The 15,092-nt window shown below is 41.7% G+C and overlaps 1 protein-coding gene across 1 annotated transcript in view; it reads right to left on the bottom strand.

Moving 5' to 3' along the window:
• Positions 1-315: 315 nt before the first annotated feature.
• LOC306978370 (uncharacterized protein) overlaps positions 316-15,092 on the bottom strand; it is a gene marked incomplete at its 3' end in the record, with an annotated part of 39,449 nt that continues 24,672 nt past the window's right edge. The window contains exon 10 of the mRNA XM_079576893.1: positions 316-477. Within this exon, the coding sequence (XP_079433019.1) occupies positions 316-477 (162 nt within the window). The remainder of the gene's footprint in view (positions 478-15,092) is intronic.

Here is a 15,092-nt window from a genome sequence, read left to right on the forward strand (position 1 = left end):
ACGCACCAAACCAAATTTTATTATGAGTGCAGGACTGATTTACTTTGAGGTGATATTTAAGTCGTAAGCACTGGAAGTCCTCTGATGGGCAGTAGTTTGATTCTTCTGCTTCGAGGGGGGGTCCTGAAGTGCTGGGTTCACGGAGCCCCCACCCACAGTCTCCACACTATAACTTTGTGAATAAAATCTTAATTGCGCTTTGTTGTGGCGCGTTCCTTTCTAGTGAAACGGGGAGAACATGCAAACTCCACACAGAAGCACCAGCACTAACCACTGCGCCACCAGAGACACAATTAATAAAGTTGTTCACTGTGTTCACGAGGGCTTCCCAAACTCTTCAGGACGCTTGGAGTCCGGGGGGAAGTGTCTCGACATGAGGAGAGTCCTGTCTCTTTCGCAAGTATCCACAGGAACAAACTTGACGACATCATTTACTCGTTGCTTCACACATTTCTCCGTTGTAACTGTTCCGTCTTTCTGGGAAAAAAAAGAAAAAGAAAAGAAAAAGCCCCTAATGTGCCTCTAATAGTTTTTATGTTCTTGTTATTGCAATAATGAAAAACTACGTTCCCTTTTCAAAACGGAGCGCGCTAATGAAATCATATTTATCAGCGGCGCTTATGGCAGAAAGCTATTAATTTCTCCTCCGCGTTTTGACACTTGAAACATATGCATCACCTTCCCCTCCTCGAAACGGCCCTGATTATTCCGCCATTTTGAGCGCCTTGTTATTTCTCTTATTTTTTTTTCCCTCTCGTCGGCGCGATCGTAATGGCCCTTGATTGAAATTTCAAGTGTGAAGGGGGGGGTGGGTTGGGTGAGAAGAAGAGGAGGAGGAGGAGGAGGAGGTGGGAACTAAAGGAGAAAGTTGTTGGTACATTGCGGAGTATTTAATGGGAAAAATAATTGCGTGTCAGAGGGAACAAAGCGTGGCGCGTCGTAAGCAGCCGCCGAGTGACTGGGAACAGGAGTCAGCAGCAAAAGGGTGAGGTTGTCGGTGCAATTACAGCGTGCGTTCATTATGTCCCGCCGCGATCTGTCACTCACCGCCGTATGTATGCAAATGGGAATATTAATTTTGCAAAAGCGAGGCCGCGGATTGGGGAGGAAGGAGGGATTACTGCGAGCGTAAGCGAGATTTAGCGAAGAAACGGCCTGGAAAACTCAACTAAGAAAGATGGAAAAGGTTTTTGACAAAGGGCCTCACTTCCTAGTTTTCCAGAGTGTTGATTTCTGGAGATTTTTTTGTTTTTTAATTCATGCAGTCCTTATATTTGAAGAGTTTAGTGGTGCTAGGCTAGTGCTAGGCTAGTGCTAGGCTAGTGCATGTCTATGGTAACTAGTAGCCTGCATTAAAAACCTCTTCAAAATCATGGGCTCGTCCTCCAAACGTTGCCATATCTGATTTGTAGAAAGCTCCTTTGTGAATTCCACGTGTAGTAATGTCGGCCGCAGGGAAATAAACTAATGTAGATCCGGTAACCGAGCAGATCACTCCGCCACTGCGTAGCTACAACCAGGAAGCTGCTCAATATAAGTTCTTTTAAATCACCACAGACTTTTATATGGTTAGTCTGGTGTTCTAAGTGATTTGCCTCAGGTGCTCTGTGCTCAGACTGTTTTTAATGCAGGCTACTAGTTACCATAGACATGCACTAGCCTACCATTAGCCTAGCACCACTAAACTCTAAAAACATAAGGACAGCATGAAATAAAGACAAAAAATGTCTCCAGAAATCAACAACACTCTGGATAACTAGGAAATGAGGCCATATGTCAAAAATCCTGAAATGTCCCTTTAAAGCAGCGGTGGGCAAACTGTGGCCCATGGGCTAGAACCGGCCCCCAAGCAATTTTGTCCGGCCCTGGACTCTTAATTTATATATTTTTTTGCAAAGCGGTGGGTCAGAGGCACCACTGCCAGAGTGAGCTCAAATGGCTCTAAACTGTTAATTTTATATGTTTAATTTACTTTTTCATGCAAAAGTAAACAACAAAACTGCCAAGGATTCAGGAGATTACACAGACATGCGTGAACGAAGCCAAAAAACACTCTGGGGTGTTCATGGGAAGGTGTTTAAGAGAAAGAAATAGCATAACAACATGGTTAAAAGCTCCAAAAAGTTGATTTTGCATGATGTAGGACCTTTCAAGGCACTATATCAGATTTTGTTCGGTTATAAACTCAGACATTTGTGAGTAAAACACTGTACATCAAATTATAAAGCATTTGTATCAATTTCAGGAAGTTTCAGGCTGGTTTTCTATAGCATTTCTGTGACAGTGAAAAGTGATCCTGCAAGTTGTGAAATGTGTCCTGTGAGGAATAGGGATGCTACGAATACATTAGGAAAGTTAGTTGGACCAGAACTAACATTAAGTTTGGAGCAGAACTAACATTAAAGCCGTTCTAAGTAACAGGTTTGCCTTAATAAATCCTTTCCCTGTGGGGGTAATACAAGTGTTTATGGGATGATTGGAGGGTCTTTCATCTCCCCCTGGTGTCTCTGGCCAGAAAACCATGTTTGCAACTTGACTGCCACCGGTCCGGAGCCACCAATACACACTAATGGAATTACGAAGAAGAAGCTAACATGCTAACATCACTTTAAACAGTATTTACAGCCAAGTTTGAGTGAAAAAAACATATTTCCATTGTATCATTGGGTGTACAATATCCCTCTCTCCCTTTCGCCTTTCCTGTCAGCGTAGTGTTTACTCTCCAAGACAATTAATACGTTAAAAAATCCTAACTTGCTACGACACCTGCAGTTGCGCTTATGGCCTCTAGGGGCAAGAGTTACTTAGTACTGCTTTAAGTCTGGAGCAGAACTAACATTACGCTTAAAAGAGTTAACATTATAATGAGAAGATTGATTGTACAAAATGGCTAATATCATGTCTTGTTCGTGCTATAAGGTTGTGGAATGTAGTGTGGCCAATCTACCCATAAAATCCTGATCATTTCACTAGAAAACGTAAAAAACTGTCCTCCAGAAATGCCTGAAACATCTCGCGGTGCACTGTTCGTCACTCAGCTCTCTATTGTCCCCTGTTTAGCTCCTCTCTCTCGTGTCTCTCCATCCGTCTCCTCCTGACAGGGCAGTCATCTTCATTCCCTGTGTCCTTACTTTAGACCAAGAGCCCATATATAAAGGCCTCCCCCCTGCGTCGCCCCGCCCGTGTCGCCCCGCGCTGACAAATGCCCCGGGAGCCTCTCTCCTCTGCGTCTGACAAACCATGCGTCATCATTTCACTCAGTGGACGTGTCATTTTTATCCATAATGCAGATGTTTTATGGCAGGTCACGACTCGGTTCGTCCCACTGACTCCGGGGTTTGGAGTTGGGGGCGAAAACTAGCTTTGTGGGAGTGTCAAGTGTTCAACCTTCAAATGTGGCCGATCATAACCAGGCTCGTGACTTGTAACACACTCTCTCTACCCCATTGCTGATGTTTTAGCTTTTACATTTTGAAATAAAGAAAAGAAACAAGCAAGGAGTCAAGATTTGAAATTGGTCTGGAGCGCCTTCTGCAGGAACAACAACGGAAAACAGTAAAGTGAAGATAATACAGTGCGTCTGTCGAAGTACTCCTGGTATTATTATGCCTTAGACCAAGAGCCGAAATGTTCAACCTTGATCCTGTGAAGAGCCACAAAAACACTGACCATTCGCGAGATCCAGGGTTTATTGTGATTAAATATAATGTGACCGTTACATTTAATCACAATAAACTTTAACTTTATGCCTGGTCTTTTTCTTTAGAAAAAAATAAATAAGAGTTGTATAAGATGTAATGGTTTTACTCCTCACCAAGATTGAAATAAATGTATATTAAATAACTGACATTGTGTGCTGTTCTGCTCTGACTGAGACAGGATTAGATTTTTTTATTTTTAATGCTGGGGTGTGTTTGTTTGTGGGGCCCTGCCCACTGAGCCCCCTCCTCTGATTCGCCCCTGGTCTGAGCGCTCAGTGTGTATACAGCTCGGTCCTTACTGGACTGTGCAGAGAACGCACTCTCGGCTGCACAAAGTTCATAAACTTTAACCAGGAGCCTCTGGACGTCTGAGAGTCAGTTTTATGTTGCATTTGTTACAGTTTCAGTCACATGTGAAAGAAAAGTCATGACTTTGTGTATTTCCGTGTTACGATGTTGCGCTTCATAAGTGCTCTGTTTTTTTCCATTTCCTAACTTTTATCTTTTTCTGTGAATATGAGGCCAACTTTCATCAAATAAACCTGAAAAGCACAGAAGCTAATCCAAGTGCCACAATCTGCCTGACTGTTGTTTAACCTACACCCTGCTGTGAGTGAGAGTGCACGGGCACCTTTTACACAGCGCCTCGAAAAGGAGGGAGATACAGACTCTCATTCATGTGTAGAGATGGAAACAGGGTCTGTAGGACTAGGGTTGGATTTTTGCTTTAAGATTCTTAAAGACTGTTACAGTTTATGGGAAATATGAACCAATTCTTTTGCAAAGAGCCGCATTGTATTAAAGATCTCCAGTCTTGATTGGCCAAGAGCCGAATGCGTGTTCGCCACCCTTGCCTTACAATATAGATCAAAGCTGATATGTAAATAAGTTAGTACGAGAGCTTTTTGTACCAGAGCTGGCACAAAGTGTAGTCATGATGGTGCCATTTATTTCATATCATGTTGTCAGCTAAAAGTGAAATCTTGTCTTCCTTCATAGGGCGCTCCGGACTAATTCAAAATCATGACCAGCCCTATTTCACACTCCTTACTGTCTTTTCTTTACTTAATTTACATTTCCTTCATACCTTTTCCAGATCAAGAACATTTAAACTCACCGCACATAATTCCCTCTCTTGTCCCGAGCGGGAGAGTATGAAGGGGGGAAGCAGGGAGGCGTCGACTGTCCCGCTGTGACCCGACCTTGACCCCCGTCTGGGAGAGAGAATAATGTCTCATCATTTCAGTTTGACTTTGAGGCGGCGGAGAAGCCATAAAACAAAGACAACAGAGTGGACAAACAGTCGTAAACTACGGACAATTAACAGAGTCGTTAGAGAAATAAGGGTCCAGATTAACGAGGGGCACGGGGCGACCTTCACACCGGCCCGGCCCGTACTGTACTCGACAGAAACACAAGTGCAGGGAGCCACAGAAAAATACTGTTTGTGTCCGTGAAAAAGCGTCGTACAAATAAAATGTTGAGGTTGATTTTAAAGAAAACATCGAGAAGGCATGGTAAGTTTATTTGTAGAGCACAATCCAAACACAGGGCAATTCAAACTGCTTCACAGTTACATAACATTACAAGAAAATCAATCAATAAAACTTCAATATAAAAATATATTAAAGCAGAACTATGTAACTTGTTTACCTTAATAAATCCTTTCCACAGGTGCTCTGGGGGTAATACAGGTGTTGATGATTGGAGGGTCTTTCCTCTCCCCCGGTGTCTCTGGCCAGAAAATCACACTTGCAGATTTCCCTGCTCCGACCCGGAGGCGCAATACACACTAATGGAATCACAAAGAAGAAGCTAACAGGCTAACGGGCAAAGCTAGCCATGGGCTAGCACCACTTATACAGTATTTACAGCCAAGTTTGAGTGAAAAAGAATGATGTCCATTGTGTAAATGGATGAACAATATTCCTCTGTCCCTTTGTCTTTTCAGTCAGTGTAGTATTTACTCTCACGGACAATTAATGAGAAAAAACAACATGCTACCACACCTGCAGTGGTGCTTATGGCCTCTAGGGGCACAAGTTACTTAGTTCTGCTTTAATTTACTGTAAAAAAAAATATATATATATATATATATTATATATATACGGTGACGGTGGTGCAGATGGTAGAGCGGGTCATCTCGTGATCGGAAGGTCGGGGGTTCGAATCCCACCTCCTGAAAGTGCACATTGTCGTTGTGTCCTTGGGCAAGACACTTCACCCACATTGCCCCCAGTCTCTGCGTACATTGGAGTATGAATGGGTGAGTGGATCCTTGATGTAAAGCGCTTTGAGTGCCTAATGTAGGTGGAAAAGCGCTATATATTGAGACCATTTACCAAATATAAAATACTTTCAGTTGTCATCTTCACAGGTAAAAAGAACTGTTTTCAGCCTGGATTTGAACATTGTCAGAGTTGAAGCCTGTCTCACATCCTCGTGAAGACTGTTCCAGATTTTAGCTTTAGCCTCAGCGTGTTTAGTCCTGACTCTGGGAACCACCAGGAGACCCCTCCCTGAGGTTCTCAGGGCCCGAGACGGTTCATATGGCTGAAACGTGTCAGAGATGCAAACTTGCAACTTGATTTTTGCAGCATTATGGGGTTCTCCCCCGTGAGTGCGTAGGTTTCCTCCAGGTACTCTGGCTTCCCTTATCACTAAAAACATGTACAATAGGCCAGGATGTATAAGAGAGTGTTTGAGAGTGCACATGGGGCTACAATCCGGTGTGACTTGTTCATTAACTTACACTGTCCCCGACCAAATAAACCAATAAATATATATTTTTTAAAACTGTTATGCCATTATACATCACTAAATAAACCTAATCCAAACCTTTTACTAACCATAACTTTAAAGAAGACTTTATAGAAGACTTCTTATTACTTGTGTTAGACCTGTTTAAACTAATCACAGTAGCTTCTACTTCATTAGCGTTTTAAGTGAAATACTCGGTCATATCGTTATTTCTAGGCTTTCAGATGTTGCTGTGGTTCTTTTAGCTCCTGCTGCTTCTTTCTGACAGTTATTTACATTAGACACATTATCCGACATGTGGGGAAGTCTATCATTGCACGTTGTTTCTTTGGACGAGGCAAATACAAACTTTACGCTTCACACTCTTCTGAAATCTCTCCACAAACTCACCTCAAACGCATTGGTTCAAGTTACACTTTTCCATGACCTACATTCTCACAAGTCAAATCCAATAAAACTCTGCTGGATTCCTTTCCATATTTAGAGATGCTTTCTGAGTTTGACACCTGATCGAACGTGGCGGAGGAGGGAAAAAACAGGCACAAAATCATTCCCGCGAAACCAATGAGGGAGCGCTCGGAACTGTCAACAACTGCAGCGCCGATCCAAGCGCCCGCCACACGCTACGCTAACCAAACAACCTGGGCGAGCGCGGCGCCGCTAAATCGATGCGCTCCTGACGAGGCCACGCTTTTTGACGCGGTTCCTTCCTTTGGTCGCGGTGCATTTGTCAAACCGCAGGCCGCTGTCAGGACGAGGGGGGGGCGGATTCTGAAGCGTGTCCCGGGTTTACACTGGCGCCAACAGGAGGTAAAATAAAGTAGTTTGGAGTTGCACTGCGTTGGGAGGGGATTTATGCTGTTTTGGGACTGAGCGCTCCATTTGTGTCTCACACTCACAGGACGTCAGGAAGAAAGGAACAGAACTTATTACACGACTTTGGAAAGATAAATATGATACGTCCAGGTTTCACAGGACTCCTTTGAAAACAAGATGGCTGACCTCAAGAGGCTGTGTTTTGTTTGTTTTAAAAGTCTTAAATTGGCGATGTATTGCTATGATCACTTAATATTGCGATACAATGCTGTATCTTGTTTTTTGTTTTTTTGCCGATATATCGTGCAGTCCTAGTTATAAGTGCCACTGTAAATTCTATTCCTTATACCAGTCTGATTTTGGGTCCCATTTCTGATGGAGGGCTCTTGTTTAACAGTGGAGATGGGTTGTCATAATATATTGGACCGCGGGGGACCAATAGAAAAAAATACAAATATATATATATTTTTAAACTGTTATATTGTTATATCCTAATTTTCCTCTGGATTTTCAATTCTCATCTTTTTTTTAATGTCGTTTTTCCTTTTATTTAAAAAAACAAAACAAATCAAAGACCTTTGTTGTTGACCTTAGTTGCAACTTATTGTTCTGACTTGTCAATAGACAAAATTACATTAAAAAAAAAAAAAAGTCTTAAACACTTACGCACATTAACAATTGGGGCCGCTGTGCCGATGTCCTGCCCACTGTAAAAAAAAAATTATGTCAAAATTACCGTAATTCACTGGCAGACACAGTTGCCATTTTTTCACTGTTAAAAATACAGTAACATAATATGTTATTACAATTAATTGCAGTGTAATTACAACTTAATTACAGTGAAAAACTGGCAACTGCAGCTGCCAGTGAGTCACCGTAAACTGTACAGAATACCGTATTTTTCAGGTCTCTGTGGACAAACCAGCAGTGGTTTACAGTGGTTACACTGTAAAAAAAAATCTGTAAAACACTGGCAGCTGTGGTTGCCAGTTTTTTACCGTAAATTTACAGATTTTTTTCTAAAATACATTACTTGAACTGTAAATTATGCAGAGATTGGTCGTAGAATTGACAGTAACAAACTGTGAGAAAAACAGCTGAGACAAAGCTGAACTGTAACTTAGGATCCTATAATTTTTACGGTAAAAAAAACTGGCAACAACTCCATGGATCACTGACAAATGTGTAGTTCCTGCAAATTTTACCTCAAGATTTCTCCAAAATGGGACAAATTTGAGTCACTAACACAAACACTGTCGTCATTATTCATATTCCCTCCAACCACCACCACCACTCACTGCATTTACTCTGACCTGGTTCAAGTCCAAGTCATCAAATAAAACACACAGTCACAGAAACTACACTTCTTCTACATAAGATGTGTCCTCTGAATTATTCTGTAATGAACAGAATCTCAAAATCTAATCTACATTTAATTTATTACAGCACCGTTCACTTTAGCCATTAGCTAAAAAACATGGCTTGCATATTGGCTTGCGTTTTGTGTGTTTAGTCCAGCTTGAATTTTCCAGCGCGTTGTGCCCCGAGCATCCCCCCCCCCCCTCGCCCCCCCCTCACACACATAATATATGAGCGGTGCTGTTCCCGATGACACGTTATTAAAAGTAGAATTAGTTTTTTGCCCGAGATTCCTCCGCTGGGAACGGCCGGGCTCTTATGAGGTCTCCTTTGCTAATAGAAGTTTTTTTTTCCTAGGTTGATGGGGGGAGTGCGTGTGGACTAATGATTTGAATTTACACGAGAAGAGAGACATAAACGGGAGGAGGAGGAGGAGGAAGAAAGGTTTGGACAGCCGTACTTTATAATAACACCGCATTATGTAATAAAAGCTCAAAATGTTATAACATGTTCACTTCTTTGTACTTAATAAAACGGCATTCTGTAACACATTTACCTTTGTGCAACGGCTTATTCTTTATTTTTTGGTTGGGTAACACTGCACATTATTAAACCTTTTATATACACCTGTGGTTCCCAAAGTGGGGTCCGGGGCCTCAGAGGCACTATACAGGGGGGCCCCAAAGCTTGTATACAAAACAAGTCCAATGAAAAAAGTTCATTGTGAAAGGAAAAGTACATTTATTTGGACAACTGCACCAGTTTAAACCAGTATTTAGCCGACTGTCATTGCTAGATGTTAATGTTCACGTCCTTTTAGCTGTGAATAATAAGAAATTAGCACATAATATTATGATTTGGGGGGCCCCGAGACATTTTCCGATCAATAGGGGGCCGCGATGTCCCGGACTTTGGGAATGGCTGATGTACACAATTGTAAACACATCATTACAGCTTTCCCTTCCTTTATACTAGGGGCCCTCAAACCTTTTTCTCTGGGGGCCACATTATCATTCCTGACTGTGATGGAGGCCTATAACAAAAATGCTGCAGGCCTCAATGTAAAGTAGAGATGCTGAGAGGCTGTAATGTGTTGTTTATGTCCTGATCTCTTATGTCAGTGCCCTCTGCTGGACACGTGTGGAGTTCTTTTTTATTTAATTAAGTTGCCCCCTAGTGGCTGGAATGAGTATACTGGTTATTTTGTTTAAAAAAATCATGACTCCGCACAGGAATGGGCTCGAATTGTAGTTTGAGGAGCCCTGGTTTAGTCAGTGAATATGTTCAGACTCAAACACCGTCTTCCACATCTCAACCAGAAAAGTAGAGATACTTCCGGTTAAATTTTACTCCATGGAAAGTAAAAGTTGCTCCATGAAATTATTCAGTGAAAGTCCTTAAGTATTTTCTCAGTATCCAAAGTAGAAAGTCCAAATCATCGGTTTAAATAACTTTGCAGAGACAAATTTACTTCTTACTTTGGACTTTTACAAATGTAGTGGAGTAGTTTAAGTACTATGCACTTATAAAACTGTCTTATAATGATGAATGAAGTATTTGTTGCACTACTAACTGCTCGATAGTTACAAATGTATTACTTAGAGAGTACTGCAAAATTAATGAAAAACAAAAAAATCCCAGTGCATTTTCTCCAGTTCAGCTTTACCCTAATCTTAAAGTTTACAGCGTATAGGCTACAGTGTGACGCGTCCTTTGAAAGCTAAGAGCGGCACGGTAGCGCCTCCACTTCACAGCTAGAAGGTCCTGGGTTCGATTCCCACCAGGCCTTTCTGTGTAGAGTTTGCATGTGTCTGTGTCGGTTTCCACTACCACTAAAAACATGTACAATAGGTACAATAGGACTCCCCTGAGAAAGAGATTCTTAATCCCAGTGGTTAAATAAAGGTCAATAACTAAATAAGACCAACAAAACTGATCTGAACAGATCTTTTCCTTGCGTTGTTGTCGCAACCATTTCTTTTCAATGCTTTGCTGTTGCTCTTTTTGTTGCATTTTTGTTATTTTTTAGTTGCTTTTTTGTCACTTTTCTGTTGCTCTTTTGTGGCGTTTTCATCCTTGTTCACTGCTCATTTTTTCGGCTGTTTTGACGCTTTTTTCAAGAAGCCAAACTGGACAAAAAGAGGTTCAATTACTCAAATTAAGAATATAAAACCATATTTTCATTAATATTTAAATGACACCTTTAAAAATCTGCCAGTCTTTTTTTTTAGTGAAATGAGATGTTTTTTTTCCTCAATTTAAGCACAAAAAATCCTTTTTTTTTTCCTCACTTACTGAAATCAATGGAAAGTGTATCTATATTTCATGAAAAATGAACTCCTTTCTTGATGACTTTTTGCAGTGAGGGACAGACACGAGGAGGAGAGGGAGCGAGGCGGCGGCGGCGGCGGCAGAAGAGGCAGAGGTTAAGTTGTTCCCCGCGGAGAGCCTTATTGGATTGTTTAGCAGCAGAAAGATAATGTTTTTTGTCGGAGCCGCGAGGACGCACCGACAGGAGAGGGAGAGCAAAGTGTCCGAGGAGACGAGGAAATAGGAAACAGCAGGACCTGAGCGGAGCTAATGTACTGAGCCGCGGAAATAAATGTGTGGAGGGAGAGGCTGTAGCTTTGTGTCATGAGAGGAAGTAGATATTGTATCACAAAAGTGGACGACAGTTGCACTTTAGCTGCAGCGGAGATGGAAGAAATCATTTGTCGGGAAACATCACGTCGACATTAGCTTTTAAAATGATGCATCAGTAACACACAATGACAGATACATCATTTACAAAAGAGCACTGAAAAGAGGGTGTGTGGGCGTGGCTAATGCATCTATAAAGCACCAATCAGGGACAATTAAAGGTTAAAGGTTTGGACGGTGATAAAAAAGGAAGGCGTCACGAGTGAACGGTCGGCTGCTTGAGTCAAAGTGGACTAACTCCTTACTTTACCCTATATGGGCATGAATTTGAAGTGTGTAAAATAAAATTGTTTTTGTATAGCCCAACATCACAGTTGTGGCATCACAGGGTTGCAATAAACTTCAAAACAGTGAAACAATGTAATGTTCAAATAAATGTGATGTCCAAACAAATGTAATGTCCAAAAATACACTGCAAAAAGTAAATATCAAGCATTGGCTTAAATGACTGGAATTGAGGAAATGTATCTTGTTTTGAGCGGTTTTCACTCATTTAGACACTTTTCCTGATCGGACCAAGTTTACTTTGCTTGTTTGAGGACATTTCAGACCAGTTCTAATGTAAATCTCGCTTGAAATAAGAAAGTAATATTGCCAATGAGATAAGAACAATTTTCTTACCCCATTGGCAAAGAAAATTACCTGAAATAAGGACGAAATGTATTGAAATGAGAATGCCCAAGAACTTCTTAACTTGTCAAAACAACAAAAAGTTGGATTATTATGCTCAAATTGAGATGCAAATACTCAAATTGAGTATTTGCAGTGTAGTGTCCAACGTTTAGTTTATTGGTTTGTTTGGTAGGGACAGTGCAAGTTAATGAACAAGCCACAAGGAAGCTAGCCCAAGGATTGTAGCCTTGGGCTAACTTCCATCCGTCATCCCCCATGTGCACTCTCAAACACACTCTCATTCATCCTGGCCTATTGTACATGTTTTTAGTAGTAGGGGAAACCGGAGTACCGGAGGAAACCTACGCAGCCACAGGGAGAACATGCAAACTCCACACTGAAAGGCCCTGGTGGGATTCGAACCCGGACCTTCTAGCTGTGGCGCATGAGCGCTAACCGCTGTGCTAACGGGCTGCCCAAACAAATGCGATGTTCAGTGTGTAGTGTGCAAACAAATGTAGTGTCCAAACAAATGTAGTGTCCAACCAAATATAGTGTCCAAACAAATATAGTGTCCAAACAAATGTAGTGTCCGAACAAATGTAGTGTCCGAACAAATGTAGTGTCCAAACAAATGTAGTGTCCAAACAAATGTAGTGTCCAAACAAATGTAGTGTCCACACAAATGTAGTGTCCAAACAAATGTAGTGTCCAACCAAATATAGTGTCCAAACAAATATAGTGTCCGAACAAATGTAGTGTCCGAACAAATGTAGTGTCCAAACAAATGTAGTGTCCAAACAAATGTAGTGTCCGAACAAATGTAGTGTCCAAACAAATGTAGTGTCCAAACAAACGTAGTGTCAAAACAAATTATGATGGTCAAACAAATGTAGTGTCCAAACAAATGTGTTGTCCAAGCAATTATCCAAACAAAAGTATTGTCCAAACAAATATAAAGGGAAAACTCAAAAACTCAGTGGGAGAATTGTGGGGAGAAGCAGGAGAGATCTCAATGGACAGACAGGCTGTAGACAGACCCAGGGTGATGGGAGTCCGTCTGCAGACAGTTACTAATACTCCTCTCTTTGCAGGTGTACGAACAGGACGACCTGTTGGAGCAGATCACGACTCTGGAGGGACTAATATAGTGTCGTTACTATTGCTATTATTTACCTTTTTCCTCACTGAAAGTCAAAATCTCATGATCCTTTTAACAGCACGTAGCCTGGCAAACTGATTTTAATATTGTAACCATGTGTGTCAAATGAATGGTCAAAATGAAATCACCTAAACATTCCCCTTGCACAGCCTTGTCCTTCATCCCCTCTCCTCTCTCAGACACAAAGACCATCCCTACATGTGCTTCAGCCCGTTCCTCCCCGTCCCATCATGCTCTGCGGCCGCTCCGAGCCCGTCCTCCCATCATGCTTTGCGGCCGTCGGGAGCAGAGGGGAGTGCGGCGCTCTGCTCAGAGCCGCGGCTTAATCTTATGCACCATTAACCACTCAGCGGAGAGCCACATCCGCCCGAATACATCATCCACGCTTAATAAACATGATGATGACATAAGAGGTAATTCCACATGAATTTCCATTTTACAGCGAAACGCACAGTTCCCGCAGAAAAAAAGTAAATTATCGGGGAAGTACAAAATAAATTATGTTTTTTGCACCACTTAGATGGAGGTGTGAAGTGAGGAGTTTGAGTCCGGAGCGAGACAGAGAGAGAGAGCGACACTAAGGAGGTGGTTATTATGTAGTTTTATCACTTAGGAGTTTTCTAAATGTATTTTGAAGTAACTGTACTCTTGAGCCTGAGCCTTATTAGAGGATTGAAAATCTTTTGCAATTTTAAAACATGAGACAAACCACAAACATAAGGACATTTTTCTGCAGTCGATAATCTCTCTCTCGTATGGTACTTTTTCCTGCAAGTTTAATGATTCAGACCTCAAAATAAGTACAAACATGTTTTGATTTGAGAAGAAATATTTAGCAAGAAACTTATCAGATGGCAGGCCCAGGGTGAAATTATGCTTTTAAATCCACTGTGTGTGGGAGAGCGTTGGGTACCACGTGTCTCTCCTTTAACTCATTGACTGCCAGCCATTTTCAAATCAGAGAGTTCCCCACTGCCAGGGGTTTTTCAGGATTTTGACTGTTTTTTCAAGACCCACAGAAAATTTAGGGCTAGGTCTATGTCAACCCACCAAAAGAAAGATTAGACTCTCTTCCTTCATCTAAAAAAAAGTTTGTTTGTTTCCATTCTTTAGTGATCGTCCATAGAAAATAGGTGAAATCACCCAAAATGCTGAGAAAACGAAAGAGCAATGCTGCCACCTAGTGACTCAATAAAATAACTTGTAGTTGTTTTATTGAGTCACTAGGTGGCAGCATTAGGCACCACAACTAAGATTTTAACACCAGGCTTTCCTGCAGCTGTTCCCATTGAAAAACCGAATTGACGTCTATAGATGTCATTGGCAGTCAATGAGTTAACTGATTTATTTGAACGTGGACATTAGGAAAACTGTAAACTTTGAATACAGAGACAAGATCAGCGCAGGGAGAAACTCTTCTCTCTGTCTCTAATAACCTCACATTCATTCCCACGCCACATTAAGTAAGTGATCAGCAGATGAAGCACTTGTTTGAAACATGTGTACCTTTCTGTGATCGACATGCCCCGGTGCACCCCAACACTTCCCCCTCCCCCTCTGGACTTTTAGGCACTGTCATCTGGTCACCATAGTGGGCCATAGACAAAAGGTAAAGTGCATCTTTATTACCGTTACATAATTGCTACTGGGAGGACTTATTACAAAATCAGTAAATAATCAGCAGAAGAAGACATCTGAGAGAGAGACAGTACCAAGTTCCGTCTGTGCGGTTTTCATGGACAGAAGTGTAAAGATCGTCCTCTTTGGTGTTCCTCCTGCGTCCTCGGATGCAGAAAAGTGCTAATTAAAGATGTAAACGGCGTCCCACTGTTCTGCGATAAACTGCCTCCGAGTCTGAGCTCAGCAGAATTTTTATCAGAGCGACCAATGTCAACCTTTACGGCTTTTCCAGGAGTGTGAGGCGTTTCTCTCAAGGAAGACTCAGTCCATGTTCAGGGCTGTGAAATATAAGGAAGACATTT

The sequence above is a fragment of the Gobius niger genome, assembly GCF_951799975.1.
Source record: "Gobius niger genome assembly, chromosome: 19".
NCBI classification, from domain to species: domain Eukaryota; kingdom Metazoa; phylum Chordata; class Actinopteri; order Gobiiformes; family Gobiidae; genus Gobius; species Gobius niger.